This window comes from Rosa rugosa, chromosome 2 (genome assembly GCF_958449725.1).
Source record: "Rosa rugosa chromosome 2, drRosRugo1.1, whole genome shotgun sequence".
Taxonomy (NCBI): Eukaryota; Viridiplantae; Streptophyta; class Magnoliopsida; order Rosales; family Rosaceae; genus Rosa; species Rosa rugosa.
This window is the reverse complement of record NC_084821.1, coordinates 50456123-50473361: the sequence shown is the minus strand read 5'-3', so window position 1 is coordinate 50473361 and position 17239 is coordinate 50456123. Positions and strand designations below refer to the sequence as shown.

The following is a 17239-nucleotide window of genomic DNA, read 5'->3' as shown; positions in this document are numbered from 1 at the left end:
ACATGTGCGTGTATATCTGTCTGTATATATAGTGACTTGGTGCATGTTGATTGGTTGGGGAGTTGGTTTCCTTCTCGGATTATTACTTCGAGTTATAATTATCCTCGTAGTCCAAACCCGGGTCATTCAGAACTTGCAGGACCATAATTAGTTGGACAGAAATCACAGAATGAATATATGCGTGTATATATGTCATAAAAAAATAAAATAAAATAAAAAATATATATATGCGTGTATGTTCTTGTGTGTATACAGTGATTTGGTTCAAGTTGATTGGTTTGGGGGAGTTGGTTTCCTTCTCGGATTATTACTTCGAGTTATAATTATCCTTTAGTCCAAACCCGGGTTGGTTTGATTATCTTTTCACTCTAGGACTCGAGTTTGAATTTTATATTTCGATGGAGCAATAACTTTTAATATTTATTTTCCTATCAATTTACCCTCTACTAAAAAATGTCTGTTCAATTGATCAAAAAAAAAAAAAAAAGTCTGTTCAAGTAAATCCAGAATATGTGTCTGGCCCAAACTCTAGGTTACTTGTGCAAGTTGTAATAGGGTTAATCTTAGATATTCTCGGAGATATTCGTAAATATCTAATCATTATACGATTATGTTTCTATGTACAACTATACAAGATCCTCTATGAAAACACAACAAATTCTCTCCCAATTTCATTTTCCTTAAACACGCGTACGTTATTAGTATGAGTCCTAACCCTAGCTTCAAGAAGCCAAAAACCCAAAAATCTTTTTTCTCGTTCGTTGCCATTCGCCGTGCACCTCCCTTGCGCGCCCGTGCGCCTGTTCCTGCTGCAAACCTCTACCGCTACAAGCCTATGCACAAGTTTTGTCGCTTGCCCTTGTAGCACCGCATCCACCTAGTACCTGCTTCGCCATCTGCCGCAACCAGGATTGCAAACTAGTTGCAATCCTAGATTAGGATTGAAGTTATACTACAATCCTACATCGAAAAAGCACCTGCACATAATCAGGATTGAAGCAGCCTCTGTAATCCCGACCAAGGATCGAAAGCACACTGCAATCCTGCAAGTCCGTCCGCCTGCACATAACTAGGACTGAAGCTCGTCTGCAATCTTACAATAAGGATCAAAGGCACTCTGCAACCCTAAGAGGTATGTTTTACTAAAAGTTTCCGTTTTTGAGTTTTTTCAATTTCTCTTCTTTTTCTCGGGGACTTGCAACCTCTTTTCTTCTACCGCCCTTTCTTCTTCATAGGGGAGACCAAAAGCCGAACTGTGGGGGTTCGTGCTTACTCCAAGCTTGGAGTTTGTAGAGTCCTCCAAACTTAGAGTTTGTTGAGAAGTTATGATCGACCACAAACACATCATTGTTTCGATCCAATCCAATACCTCTTGGAATTGGATTTCTTGGAAACATCTACGCTCAGAAACTTCTAATTTCTTAGGAGCGACTACGCTCAGAAATTTTATATGTTTTCGTGGTAGCCTTTTTTTGCTCCGAAACAAACCCTAATTTCTTGCTCTCTTTTTAGGATGAGTAACCTTAACAAACTGGACTTTGCTCCATTTGGAACAACTGGCTCTAGATATCACAAGTGGGTCCATGATGTTCACCAGCATCTCAAGGCTGAAGGAATCCTGGATACGATTCTTGAGCCTAGCCAGGACGTGCTAATTGTTGAGCAAGCTCAAGATTTAGAAACAAATAAAGCAGCCTTGGAGGCAAATAAGGCGAAAGCCATCATCCTAATGACTCGTGACTCGTCATATGGATGATTCACTTCAATACAAGTATATGAATGAAGAAGACCCCAGAAGGCTGTGGATCTCACTCGAAGAAAGATTTGGCAACGTCCGTGACTACCTGCTTCCTGACCTAAAAGTGAGATGGAATAGCCTCCGCTTTTGTGATTTCAAGTCAGTTATTGACTACAGCTCGGAATCACTTCGCATTAAATCTTTAATGGAATTCTGTAGAAAAGATGTCACAAATGCGATATGTTGATTGAGAAGACTCTCTTTACCTTTCCCGTCTCTGTTGTGATGGTTGCTAAGAACTATCGAATCGATGTTACTGCAGGACGGAACACAAGGTTTCATGAGCTCATTGGAGCTATAAATGTTGTTGAAAAGAGCATATTCCGGAGTCCAATTATAGTCGCGCCCCTAAGGGAGGGTGCCAAGAGCAAAACCCTAAATCTAGGGACATTTCTGGACGTTTTGGTCTATATTCTCGCTCTAATGAGGAATGTAACAGCTAAAATAGGCGAACACGGAACCGAAGAGGTCAACGTGGAAAGAGAGAGGGAGGCGCCGCCTCTGGCCATGTTGGTGGCGCCACCAACACTAAGAGCCATCCAAATGATGCTTTCAAAGCGCATCAATCAATGGAGTCTGAGCACAGAGATGTATGTTCCTGATGTGGGTTATCCGGTCATTGAGCACACATTTGTAGAACTCGTGAAGATATTGTCACTGCTTACAAAGCATATTGTGAAGCAAGAGAAGCTCACTATGTGGAACAAGAAGATCAAGAAGGTGATCTAGAGTGAAGGGTTGAAGACTTCAAATCTGGCTAGGATCAATAGATTGCCAATTCTGTTTAAGTCTTTATTTTTCCAAGAGATGTAATAGGCAATTGCCATATATTTTGTAGTAAATGCCATTGGTTTAGTTTTTCTTCCACTAGGCTCATCCAAAGTGAGTATGATGTCTAGGAAGGTTTTGAGATAAGTGGAACGTAAGTGAGCTTTGCTCCACCGACATCTCTCTACTCACCTGATCATATTTATTTTGGAGTTACCGAAAGAAATCAAAAGACTACCATTGTTTTGCATTAGTTAGAATTTGGATTAGATTCTCTTAATGGTTAAGAAACAATGATGTACTCCATTGGCTTATGAATAAAATTTCGAGTTCTTTTCATTATGACTCCATTTTGATTCTAAGCATATTACTTTGTAACTACAATGGTTGGGCCATCAGTATTAGTTCAAGGACATGGTATAGCCCAAGTTCCCCTTACCAAATGGCACCTTGATTACTGTCATAGAAACTCTCTACGCTCCTAGGGCAAATTGCACTCTATGAATGGCCAACGGACTCCATGCAGAAATGCATGTAGAGAACGGAAAAGAGTTCCTTTGCACTACCTCTAATCATTGCGAATAAAGACGCATCTTAGAGAAACTTATGTGTCTCTTTAGTGGATTTTATGTCACCACTATTCAAGCTATTAAATCTAATAAAGTTATGAAAAAAGATCTCTTAGATTTAGACATATATTGGCATTGTCACCACGAGATAGGTCATCCTAGTCATGATATGATGATCCATCTACTAAAGACTTCACATGGACATCCAATCTTTCGAGCAAAACGAAGCATGAACCAAAAGTTGATTCCTGGACTAAGTGAGACCGCCGCCGCTGCCTCTGGCGCTGCCGCCGTCGAACACCAACCTAGGGCTGGCGCAGTCCCTATCCATGATGCCATGGATGGCTTATATCATGGTAATGGCGCCCTAGGTGATGTTGTGATTACAAACTTTGCTTCTAATAGCGTTTTCAAACGCTCTGGCCCAACCAAAATCCTCATTGGTTGCTTCTAAGGCCTCTCGCTCGTTCTACAAAGCCCGTTCCTTAGGGAAATTAGGACTGAGACCGTCCTATGCAAAGGATATGAAAATACGCATTCTGTTCTTACATAGAATCCGTGGGGATTCTGTGGACTGATTCAACCAACTTGCGGACGTTTAAATATTTCATGATGTTGGTTGACACGCAAACATGCTGGTCACGTGGTGTGTCATTGTCCACCTGTAAATGCTGCTTATACTACACTCCTAGCACATATCATATGACGACGGGCTCACTCCCCATATCATCCTATTCAGTCAATTGGACTTGACAATGCTAGAGAGTTTACATCGAAGACTTTAAATGATTATTGCAATAGGATTGATGTTGGACATCATATTCCCATGTACACACCCAAATGGTCTCGCGGAAATGACTACAATGGTAGCCCGGAAATTGATAATGCGCACCAATCTCTTTATATCCGCTTGGGGTGATGCAATATCGCATGCAGCTACCAGTATCTCGTACTTACGCATATTTGAGTGTGCCATTTATGTGCCAATTACACCACCACAACGCACTATGATGGATCCTTACAAACGAATGGGCAACTAAGTTGGATTTGAAACTCGAACAATCGTCCGCCACTTAATGCCCTTGCTAGGCGATCTCCTTACCGCTATATTTGCGGATTGTCACTTTGATGAGACAATCTTTCCATCGTTAGGGGGAGATAAGAACATGGATGTTCCGCAGGAATGACAAGAGTTGTCATGGTCTGTCTCCACTATGTCTCATCTCGATCCCCGCTAAAGTGATAAGATCATAAATATCTGCTGCAAACATGCCTGCAAGGATGGACGTCTCTACAAGAGGACGTAGTGCCACCCTACATGGAGGTAGGCATGACGCTAACATCATAGAGAATGACACTCTGGCGTTACAGGCCATGGCCCCAGCTAGGATGCGTGGGAGACCCGTGCATTCGAATGATACTTTGGCACAACTCAATCATTGGATCATCGACACTCAAAATCCGTCTCATGATAATTTTCCGGATTATGGTTATCGTTGGGGGACGCCTCAATGTTAGAACCTATTCCTGAGAATATAGAACTCTATGAAAATTACACTAGTGTACATGAGACGTGGAATAAAAACTCCATCATGATTAATGATGTATTTATGCATTTCATTGCGCATGAGTTTGTTGAGTCCGATGATATCGAACTATGTTCCGTTGATGAATGATGCCAATGTAGAGAAATTTGGCCTAAATGGAAAGATGCGATCCAGGTTAAGTTGAACTCTCTAACGAATAGGAAGGTTTTCGAGCCAATGTTACCAACACCTCCTAACATAAAACCTGTTGACTAATGGGTCTTCGTTAGAAAGAGTGATGAGAAAAGGAGATGGTAATCTCGCCTTATGGTGCAAGACTTCTCACAAAGCGTCCTGGAATCGACTACGATGAGACATATTCTCTCGTAATGGATGTCTTTGCACTCCACTACCTTGTCAGTTTGGTAGTTTCAAAATAACTGAACATGCAGCTTACGAATGTGATCACTACGTATTTCTATGAGGATTTAGATACAGAATATACGTGAAGGTTCATGGTGAACTTCATTTACCCAAGTCAAGTGCTCTAGACCACGGAGCTCGTTTGCAAATAGGTTGAAATGCTCACTAAGTGATTACTTGATTGGGAAGGGATATGTAAATGCCCACGCGTTTCTATGACAGGTTCTGGATTCTATCGCGGTTCACGTTGGTAACATAATCTTCATTGGAAGCCCTTAAAAAGTTAAGGGAAACCGCTGAACACTTGAAATTCGACTTTGAGATGAAGGATCTTGGGAGAACACGATTATGCCTCGGTTTGGAACTTGAGCATCGTGTTGATGCCTGCTTAGACTTTTTGACAAGGTCAAGCCTTTAAGCACACCCATGATTGTCCGTAGTCTTGATCCTAAAAAGGGTCCTCTTCGTCCGAAGGATGATGATGAAGATGTGCTAGAGGTAGAAGTGCCTTACTTAAGTAAAATAGGCGCATTATTGTACTTAACTGCATGCACAAGACCGGACATCTCATTTCCAGAAAACTTGTTAGCTAGATATAGCTTTGCGCCAACGCGACGCCATTGGACTGGTGATATGGGCTTGTTCTATCCCTACAGAGAGATGATGGATTTGGACCCATCATACACCAGGAACGCTTCCAACACTGGTCTGCATCCTTTATCCCCATCCCAAAACAATATTAGTGTTTTGGAAGGTTTTGCTGATACTGGGTACCTCTCTGACCCACATAAAGGTCGTTCCCAAACTGGTTATGTGTTCACCATGGGTAAGACCACGATATCTTGGAGGTCTATAAAACAGACCCTAGTCGCCATATCTTCGAACCATGCAGAGATTGTTTCTCTTCACGAAGCGGTTCGTGAATGTATGTGGATTGGATCCATAATTACGCATGTTCGAAGCAATTGTGGTTTGAAGTCTACCACAGATGAGCCTACTAGCATTTATGAGGATAATGTTGCTTGTATTGAACAAATGAAGTAAGGCTACATCAAAAGCGACAACACCAAGCATAATCAGCAACAACAGACTCTCCTCAAGATCAGAGTGAATTAGGTTCAATCTGAGGGCAGTGTGGCAGACTTGTTCGCTAAGTCATTGCCTAAATTCCACTTTTGAGAAACATGTTGGTAGCATCGTGTGCGAAAGTTATCCGAACTCCCATGACCGTAGTCATCAAGAGAAGATGCAGACATCAGGGAGAGATGTTTACATGTATGGTCTCAAAACGTGAAAGGTGTGTTGTACTCTTTTTCTCCTTCGATTTAGCTTATTTTTGTCCCACTGAGTTTTTGTTATTCGGCAAGGTTTTTGACGAGGCAACGAGAGAAGCACTACGTTTGGGTGACACAAGGGAGAGTGTTCAAGTAAATCCAGAATATGTGTCTGGCCCAAACTCTAGGTTACTTGTGCAAGTTGTAATAGGGTTAATCTTAGAGATATTCTCGAAGATATTCGTAGATATCCAATCATTGTACGATTATATTTCCATGTATAACACTACTTCTAAGTTTGTAATCCTTTATATAAAAGGGGTCCTATTATCAACGAAAACACAACAAATTCTCTCCCAATTTCATTTTCCTTAAACATTGTTGAGATGGTTTGTATAAAAAAACGTTTTTCAATAATTTGAAAATCGTTTTTAAGCGTTTCAAAATCAAATCCAAACATTATAATAGTTTAAGTTTAGGAAAAATTTCAGTTTAGTACCCTGAGGTTTGGGGGTAACATCATGTCAGTCCCTGCCCTTTCAATTTGATCAGCAACACCCCTGTGCTTTCAATTTCAATCAGCCGTGTCCAAATTTTACTGTTTCGTCCAAATAAGATGTTAAATGCTGACGTGGCAGCGACAAACTCAGCTAGTGGGCCCAGATAGAGGGGTAAATTCGACATTTCACTTAATTTCCACATTAAAAAAAAAAAACACTCTTATTCTTCTCTTCCTCTGATCCTCCTCTCCCCGCAACTATCTCCGGCGCCCAGCAAATCCAAATGAAGATGAAGGGAATGTTGAGGTGGCCTCCGCCAGCTTCTGCCAAATTCTGAATTCGATTCCTCGCTCGCCACCACGAGCGGCAATCACACTACACCGAATCTGATTGTCTCTTGTATCACAAAAATTCAAGCCCTATCATTGATACATATCCCAATTCACCTGCAAATTAACCACCAAATCTGAAACAAACTCAAATCACCATTTTCTACTGCACTTTACAATCAGCATACAACGCAAGCAACCAATTCCAGTCCAAAAACCAATAACAAATTCATTAACTCATCCAAATTTCCTTCTCAACTCAAATAACTAGTATAGTTATGGCAATCTGATAAAAGCAATAATCAGGGAGAACTTGATCTGAACTTAATCAACCACAATACATTCAACTTCCACACTTTGATTCAAAGTTCGGGATATACCTTCGAAAATCGACTTCGATCAACCGAATTCAGCTCCCCTGACTCACTGCCGAAACTGGGTTGATGATGAACTGATGATGTTTGATGCTACAACCCGGCAAGCTTCTCAATGTTTGATCCACAAGTGCTGCCAAGCCAGAAAAAGCCCAGAAGCGCCGGAAAAACTTGCCGGCGTCAAAGACAGCCATGAGGCAGAAGCAACCCCAAAACCAAAATCAGTCAAAATCGATCGAATTGAAAAACTAAGTAGACTAAAGTGGAGTGCATGTCAAACAGTGGTTGGAGTCATCGGAAAATGCAGAAACATCGGAGATCGACAATCCCAAGCCGATGTCGTCTATGGAGATCGACAATCCCAATCCGATGTCGTCTATGGAGATCGACAATCCCAATCCGATGTCGTCTATGGAGATCGATAATCCCAAGCCAAACACCTCCAATCAATTTGGCCATTCTCCGATCCATTCCTTGGGGAAAAGACCAAAACGGAAAAACGAAACCAAAAAATCCCAGAAGACGAAGATGAAGATGCCAGAAGAGTACGATCTAGCCAGGTCGAACGACTGAGCAGAGTACAGGAGGGAGAGAAAGAAGAAGGCGATGGTGGTTGAGGTGAGGAGAGAGCTCGATCGGACAAGACAGAAGGAGGAGAGGACAGAGAGGGAGGAGAGAAAGAGATAAAGAGAGAGAAACCATCAGAGGATTCAGAGCTGAGAGAGAGGAGGACAAAAGAAGAAAACCATTAAGTGAAATGTCGAATTTACCCCTCTATCTGGGCCCACTAGCTGAGTTTGTCGCTGCCACGTCAGCATTTAACATCTGATTTGGACGGAACAGTAAAATTTGGACACGGCTGATTGAAATTGAAAGTATAGGGGTGTTGCTGATTAAATTGAAATGGCAAGGACTGACATGATGTTACCCCCAAACCTCAGGGTACTAAACTGAAATTTTTCCTTAAGTTTAACTGTTTAACAGTTAGTTCTTGAGCAACGCGGTGTTACTCTTGTTTTTTTTTTTTTTTTTTTCCTGAAAGAAAAATTGGAAGTAACTCTTGTTTTAGCTAGCCGAGCTTTTGTCAAGCACTATTCATTGGGCAACACCTTCTGGTTAAGATCAAGTCCGTACTACTTTTGCAAACATCTATACTCGACGAAACAAAGGGACTGAGCAAAGCATACACAATTTGATATCTTTTATGTTGCCTCATTTAAATAACTGATTAGAATACAGAGAGGAAGAAGAAGTTCTTAAGCATCGTGAAACATTAGGATTTCCACTGTGACTAGATGAGCAATGTACCCTTACACACATTAACCTTAGTCAACCCGTTTGAACTTCCGATTCCTACCCTTCTAAAGGAATTAGTGAGAGTTTCAAAATAAGCAGGCGCTTGCAAAGCTAAAAGTTCTGGGTTTGTGGAAATTTTACAATCAGAAAACAGAGGAGATAACTGAAGCACTTATATGAGCTAGTAGATGAAAAAGAGGTTTCCTAAAATCTGAAGCACTCTGTGGTTTGTATTTGAATACCATATATATCCCTGTTCTTTATAGATATCCCACTACTTTGAGTCATCTGAAATTTTCTGTAACATCATCACACCACCACACTCAAGTCTAATACAGAAGTTAGGAGGAGGTCCACCTGTATTACCTGAGAGGGAGGTAATGCAGAAGGATACAATGACACCTCGCAAGTGACTTAAGAGGAGGCTTTTGGCATTCATAAGGAAGACGGATAACCCAAGTCACTATCGTATGCTGTCTAAAATCACCGCCTCCCCAAACCAAAGGGAAAGGGGTTGAGGTGTTGGGAGTCCCTGATGGGGTTGGGTTTGGGAGGCCAACCTGGGAAACCCGAGTTATGAAATGCTATTTGGGACTATGGAAGACCGAGTAGGGTGGCAAACACAATGAAAATGCAAAATGAGGCAGGGTTTGAGTTGCTTCGAACAGTGAACATGGTCGAATGACACTACAGATAATTTAAATGCACCACAACACAATCACCCTTGAGCATCAGTATAGTACCAAAAATCCAACCAAATATTTTGAATTCAAGATAAAAAGCATCAGACCAGTAGGAAAATGAAAAAAATGGCACTTTCAAAATCATCAAGCTAACACATTTAGCTGTATTGTCATCAAAACAGGGGTTTACTATGACATCAATTCCAAGAGTCATGAATTTCATATTAACAGGAAACACCACATTATATCATGAAAGTTTAAGAGATTGAGTAACTGCACTCGGAATTAACAATCCCTAATCAGAATCATCAACTCATATTAACAGGAAACACCCCACTGACTAACTCAACTGGACTATCAATTAACAGAATCTACACTGCCTACAGCTTAACATTAAATTGCTTAAGTCTCATCATCTACTCCAAAATGAAATGAAGAATGTAAAGAATGATCCTTTGAATTGGACGTCACCTGTTGATCCTTTGAATTGATCCTTTGAACATAAAGAACACCACTTTTTCAATTCAAAAACATAATGCTCTCTACTCACTGACATTCTAGAACAGCAAAGTACTCCTTCCTGCAATATCGATGTAAAGATTTGAGTCAGTTGTAGCATAAACTACATATATAATCTAAACAAACTACACATATGACCCAAATTGACACCTCTATGTTTTATATACTTGTTGGCAAAAGTGCAATTGGGCAATGCTACTCACAAGTCAGTACGAACAAAGACTACCCTCATTGTATAAAATTAAACATATATACAATCCAAATATTCCAAAATGCCATCAAGACTAGTTCCTGATTGCTCAAAGCTTAAGTTCCTGGATGCCTCATGCATTGAGTTTTGGAGGCTTGGGAGGCCAACCAGGGAAACCCAGTTGGCGAAAGTGCAATTGGGCAATACTACTCACAAGTCAGTAAAGATCAAAGAGTATCCTCATTGTATAATTGTTGCTTGAATCTAGCCTATAAAATTAAACATTACTTAACCAAAAGTGCCAGCAACCGAAATCCAATGTGAAAACCTACACATGAATATATGCCAGATAATATGGGAGGCTGAACGGGGAAACCCATTTAGTGAAATGCCAATTGGGACTAATGGAGGACCGAGTAAGCTTGGCAAACACAATGCAAACGCAAAATCAACAGGAAAAGGAAACATGGTGGAATCACACAGAATCACCCTAAATGCAACACAACACCATCACCCTAAAGCATCATTATAGTAGCAACAAACCAACCAATTGGCTTAGTGGTGCAATATGTGTGTGCGCAAAGTGCAACGGCAAAAGTCATCCAGACTAGCAAGAAAATGAAAAAGAATGGAACTTTAAAGCCATCATCAATTCACAGACCACCATAAACGAAAGACACCCATCATCTGAATCTGAATATACATATCAAGGCAGGTGAAAGACGAACAATTTGTTTACCTGAATCAGATATAATGGCTGAACAGAACAGCCTGGGTCTCAGCTCTGGTCCTTCCGTCTTGGACAATTGTCTCTTGCAGAAGCAAGGTATATAATTGTCTCAGGCTTTGAGGACGCTGGAATTCCTCTCCATTAGAGATGGGAAATGGAAAGCGACTCAGAACAAAATCCACCATGTCAGCCTCTGGAATTGCAGCATCTCTAGAAACCATATCGAACCGGACACTCTCAACTTCTCCAACAAAACCCTCCACCGTCTGCCCACGTTTATAAACCAGGTTGCTCAGCTTGTTGTAAAGACACTTGACATGAAAAGGTTCCATCTTTGTGAAGATTTCCTCAAGCTCAAGCCAAAGGCTTCGGGCCGACACGCACCTGATGACTCAAGCAAGAACTGAAGGGGCAAGCGTCGCGTTTATCACAGCCATTACCGCCCTGTCTTCAGCCTCATGCCAATGACTGAGCTCTCCATCAGAACACCACATACGCACGTCTTCTGAATCGGACGAATGCCCCTTTAGATCAGTTGTCGAATCAACATACCCCATCAAGTTCATGGACTCAAGAACGGCCGTCATCGCGTACCTCCACACCTGATAAGGTCGAGAGAAGTCGAGCTTGATCGGAATGAGGGCGGTAATCTCAGACAGAAGCGCCGTCGCCATTGATGCAAGCTTGAGTTTTCGGTGTGTGTTTCTTTCTTGATTTTCTTCCTTCTCAATCAGAACGAGTAATGTAAGAGGTGTCTGTTTCTTTCTTTATTTTTCTGAGAATTCTGCTTTATGCTTTATGAGCGGTGTATTTTACATTGTGATGTAGTGACGCTTATTTTTATTCTTTTATTATTATTATTTTTATAACTTTTCTAGACGTGATTAATATGTCGGTTCTTTAAAGCCTTCGTTCAAGCAATATTTAAGTCTAATTTGATGAAAATTTCATGTTCTTTGTTCATTTGATGCCTAAGTTTTCCATGTTCTATCTTTGGTGTTCGGCGCGGGTCTTAAACGAAGTTGTATTCTCGCTGCCTCTATACAGCTATCTAAGGTCGATCGGTCTTGCTCGACAAGCATCCAACCCATTTCGAAGCCTCGTAGTTTGGACATCAGGTCTTGTTTCCCTATGAGAACTCGGTGGTTGAGCGAGTTCCCAATGGTTGTTGCTAGGTTGGGATGGAAGAGCCGACCGCATCGGGCTAGACTCAAGGACTCTGATAATCGAATCTGGCTTGGACGACCTTTGGCAGCAGAGGATTGGATCAAGGCCTCTAGGTGAGGTGGCGTCAATCCAACGCGATTTTGGCAACGGGACTGCACCAAGGTGGATTAAAGACGAGAGAGTCGGTGGGTGTTGAACGACTCCTCGTGGGTACTAACACATTTTGTTTTGTCTATAGATAACAGTGGAAGACAGTGGAAGGATATATAATGGTCACTCTGGCTTGATGCTAGTACAAATTCATTCTCGTTTGATAACACTCCAAGAATTGTTCTGGATGTTGCCCACTTACCTAACAAATTATAATACCCAATTAACTTTTTTTAATTGTTGTTTGTTTATTTTTTGGACAATGTTGCCCCATCTCCCTTTGTTACACAGAGAGAGAGAGAGAGAAGTCATCGGAGACTTTGCGGGACTCTTGTAACCAGTTGCTAGACTTCGCCGGAGATCTTCGAAGAGGTCGTTAGAGACTTTTGTTGCCCCCCCCCCCCCCCCCCCCCCCCCCAAATAAAATAAAAAATTTATTGGGGGGAGGGGTAATAAAAGTTTGAGAAATTTTATTAACACATCCCTAGATACTTAATACAAATTCTAATTTTTCTACATTTAAAATAAGATTATATGGGTAAATGAAATGACTAAAAAGACATCCATATTAGAAAAGGAGCTATAGTTTTTTTTTTTTTTTTTTTTTTTGAGTAAAAGACTGAATTTCATTGATGATTAAGTGTCATGGTTACAATCGTGTTGCACTACATCAAGTATGCAATTTGGCGCACTATGGAGCCAAAACTCCTGTTGATCAGACTCAAAAGCTATGCTAGCTAGTCTATGTGCCACAGTATTACAACTTCTAGGTGCATGTAGAATTTGCACTCCATGAATACTGGTCATAAGTTCATGTATGTCATCCAAAATAGCTCCAAACTTAGTTAGGTCATGATCACTGCATGAAATCTCTTGCACTGCTTCAAGACAATCACTCTCAATTGTGACATTTTGCAGTTGTAAAGACTTTGCATAATCCAACCCCTTCCTAATAGCAAGAAGTTCAAACTGCTTTAGAGATCCAACATGATGAACAGTGTGAGCAAAAGCAGCTTGGACCTGTCCACTAGAATTTCTTAGAACACCCCCTAGACCTCCTTTCGTCAAATGAGGCACAAATGCTCCATCAACATTTAATTTGCATTGTCCAAGATCAGCCAGTTTCCATCTCGGCTTGCTGTGCTGCACGGTGGGAGCTATTGTAGTGCTGGCACGCTGAAAATCCTCTAGCCAGGCCATAGTAAACAGTAACATGTGTTGGGTAGTTTGGGAAGCACTCTCCCAAAGCATACTATTTCTGTTTCTCCATAGTGCCCATATAATCATCATAAGTTTCTCAAAGACCTCAGCTTTGAGATTAGTCGCACAGTCCAACAACCATTCTTTAAAATTAATCATAGGCAATAAAGTGTTCTGAAGAGATAAAGGAGGTGCAGATAGCAATTCAGCAGCAATTGGACACTTACAAAAAAGATGAGCATTGTCCTCCAACCGGTGTGAGCATAACAAGCAGCTAGTATCACCATCATAACCCTTGGTCGTCAACCTCTCTCTTGTAGGTAACAGATTTTGTGCAGCCCTCCATACACATATTTGCACTTACTTGGAACTCTAGCCCGCCAAAGTCTGTTCCAAAGCTCTTTGTAGGATTACCATTAGAAGTAGTAGTTAATGCATTCTCAAGAACTTTCTCTCTGGCAATCCAATATGCAGTTTTCACAAAAAAATTGCCTCTCTTTTCAGGACTCCACCGAAGCTTATCTGGCAACACACGTCTGCTCAAAGGAATGGCAAGAATGTTTGCAGCAACTTCCAGGCTGAAAAGTGAATTGATAGTTGTCGGAATCCACACACGGCTCTGATTATCAATTAGATCAGCAACAAACTCAAACTCTATCTGATGTGGCTTCTGTATTAGATATTGTGCACAATTTGGAACCCATTTATCCCTCCAAATATTAACCTGCACCCCATCACCTATTCTCCATTTTACACCCGCTGCAAGGACATGTCTGCCGCTAAGAATGCTCCTCCAAGAGAAGGACGGGGAGTCCCCCAACTCAGCTTCCCAAAAAGAACAATGAGGAAAATATCTAGCTTTGTAAAGTTGCGCTATAAGTGACTGTGGATTGGAAACAAGCCTCCATCCCTGCTTAGCCAACATTGCAAGATTATAGGCATAAATATTTTTAAAACCCATGCCCCCTTCTTGCTTTGTGAGACACATTTTCTCCTAACTACGCCAATGAATCTTCTTTTTTTCATCTGTATCTCCCCAGAAGAAAGAAGCACATAGCTGATGTATGTCATCACACAATCCCTTAGGCAACAAATAACAGTTCATGGTATACAAAGGCATTGTCTGTGCAACAGCTTTAATTAAGACCTCTCTACCTGCACAGCTAAGAATCTTTGATTTCCAACCTATCAACTTCTTGGTGAGCTTCTCTTTTATATACTCAAAAATAGCAGTTTTGGACCTCCCAACACGCAGTGGTAGCCCTAAATACCTACCATGATCGTCAACACAATTCACTTCCAGAATTGCTGCCATTCTTTCTTTCTCATTCTCGGTAACATTACCACTAAAGACAACGCTGCTTTTCTGAAAATTTATTCTCTGACCCGAAGCCTGAGCATAAGTGTTGAGGATTTGTCTATATTTATAGCACTCTGCATCTGTAGCGGCTCCAAACAAGAAGCTATCATCTGCAAAAAATAAATGGTGCAGTGTGGGTGCTTGAGGACACATCTTTAAACCCAAAATGCTACCTTCCTCGACTGCAGTAGTAATTAAAGCAAAGAGACCCTCCGCACATAGAATAAACAGATAAGGTGATAAGGGATCACCCTGTCGGATTCCTCTAGTGGGGATAATTTTTGTAGTAGGCTCACCATTTACCAAGATAGCATATCTGACAGAAACAATGCAGTTCATTATCATATCCACCCATCTAGAAGCAAAACCCAACCTGGTTAACATAGCATGCAAAAATTTCCATTCAAGGCGATCATAAGCCTTGCTAATATCAAGCTTCAGAGAGAAAAAGCCTTCTTCCTGATGCCGTAATTTATGCATAAAATGTGCAGCTTCTGTTGCAACTAGAGTATTGTCGGATATCAGTCTGCCAGGTACATAAGCACTTTGAAGAGGAGAAATAATATCTGGTAGCCATTTTTTCAACCTGTTAGCTACAACTTTAGACAGTATTCTGTAAATAACATTACATAATGCTATTGGGCGAAAGTGAGTGGCATCAACAGGATCAGGAATCTTAGGAATGAGACATAAGTGAGTAAAGTTTGATTCTTCCCAACTCTCCCCATTTTCCAGACAATTCCGAATTGCAGTACAAACATCCAAACTTACGATATGCCAGTATTTCTGATAAAAGAAAGGTGACATGCCATCCGGCCCCGGGCTTTTGGAGGGATGCATTTGAAAAAGTGCTTCTTTAATTTTGTCGTCTGAATATGGCTTGAGCAAGTCCTCATTCATCACATTTGTTACCTTCACCGGAGTGGCATTGAGAATCTCCACTAGGGCAGAATCATCTACATCATCAGTACGAAAAATTCCTTTATAATAGGCCATCAGTATACTCTTTATAGTCTCTGGGTCAGACTGCCATTCACCTGCACTGTTCACCAAACCCTTAATGGTGTTTCGGCTTCTTCTGTGAGAAGCCTTCCTATGGAAAAAAAGGGGAGTTACGATTCCCATCCTTGAGCCATATAGCACGGGACCTCTGCCTCCAGTATTTCTCCTGTTGTGCTAAAATTTGACTGAGTTTTACATGTAACAGACGTTGTTCCTCATACTGCAAAGGGGAATAGGGTTCCTTCATGATATCATTTAATTTTTCTTGCACAACACGTAATTCAACCTTTTGCTTTTCAAACTCAGTTTGATGCCAGTGAAGAAGTTGTTCACCTGTACTCTGAATTTTCCTCCCCAATTGATGTAAAGCATTACCTGTGAGAGGTTGAGACCAATTCTGTTGGATTATTGATGCACAATGCTCATTACCATGCCACATCTCCTCAAAGCGAATCTTTTATGTGCTCTTCTGATCCTGCCTTGATCCTTCTTTACCTCTACCAGAATAGGACAGTGGTCAGACTCAGAAGGACTGAGCGTAACCACTCTGCTAAAAGGGAAATTTTTACGCCATGAAAGGGATTGGAAAGCCCTGTCTAACCTTTCCTTGGTGTATTTGTTTGACCAGGTAAAACGGCTCCCTACAAAACCCATATCAAGTAGATCACAATTACTCATAGTCTCTCTGAATCTTCTCATCGGTGCAGTTGCCCTAGAAACCCCTCCTGACTTATCAGCATTGCACATAATCTCATTGAAGTCCCCTGCCATTAACCATGGCAGCTGACAATTCTCAGCTGCTAGGGAATTGATCAACTCCCATGTTCTTTCTCTCTCACTTCTGGTAGCCACTCCATAAATTCCCGTAAATCTCCATAGATTTTCCGAGCCTGGTTCTCCAATCTCAGCATCAATATGATGTGGTGAGAAAGTACGAAGACTGGCATGAGTTTCAGAGCTCCATAGCAGCGCAAGCCCTTGCGAATCCTCCAGTTGTGGAAAACAAATATTTCCCTTGAACCCGAGCCGGTCCGTAAGGGTATCAATAATCGATGGCTGTGCTAGGGTTTCAGCCAAGAAGATGAGACTAGGACGCTTTGCTTGAACAAGATCCACGAGAGCACGCTGCGTCTCATTGTTGACAATGCCTCTACAATTCCAGACAAGTATGTTTCCCTGCAGCATGATGACAGAGATAAGTTTGAGAGCTTCGATGATGAAGCTTTACGGCGACGCAAGCAGAGTGGCGCTTAGGGTTTTTCAAGGAGCTATAGTTGGAATATGTTTAATAGCTTTTAATATTGTTATAAATTCAAGTTGAAATCTTTGTCATGAGTTCATGACAAGCTTGATTATTAGCAATTAATTACAAAATTCTTAT

The 17239-nt window shown here is 41.2% G+C and overlaps 1 protein-coding gene and 1 long non-coding RNA gene across 2 annotated transcripts; both read right to left on the bottom strand.

The window, feature by feature from the left end:
• Positions 1-9658: 9658 nt before the first annotated feature.
• Positions 9659-12391, bottom strand: LOC133732169 (uncharacterized). The gene is made up of 2 exons (XR_009856971.1): positions 10989-12391; positions 9659-10120 (listed from the first exon to the last, which is right to left on the bottom strand). It is a non-coding gene; the product is annotated as an uncharacterized LOC133732169 (long non-coding RNA).
• A 541-nt stretch (positions 12392-12932) lies between these two features.
• LOC133730929 (uncharacterized) lies at positions 12933-14457 on the bottom strand. Its single transcript, XM_062158428.1, has 2 exons — positions 13861-14457; positions 12933-13670 (listed from the first exon to the last, which is right to left on the bottom strand). Exons 1-2 carry the CDS (start codon positions 14455-14457, stop codon positions 12933-12935), a joined length of 1335 nt encoding a protein of 444 aa, XP_062014412.1.
• Between the last annotated feature and the right edge of the window lie 2782 nt (positions 14458-17239).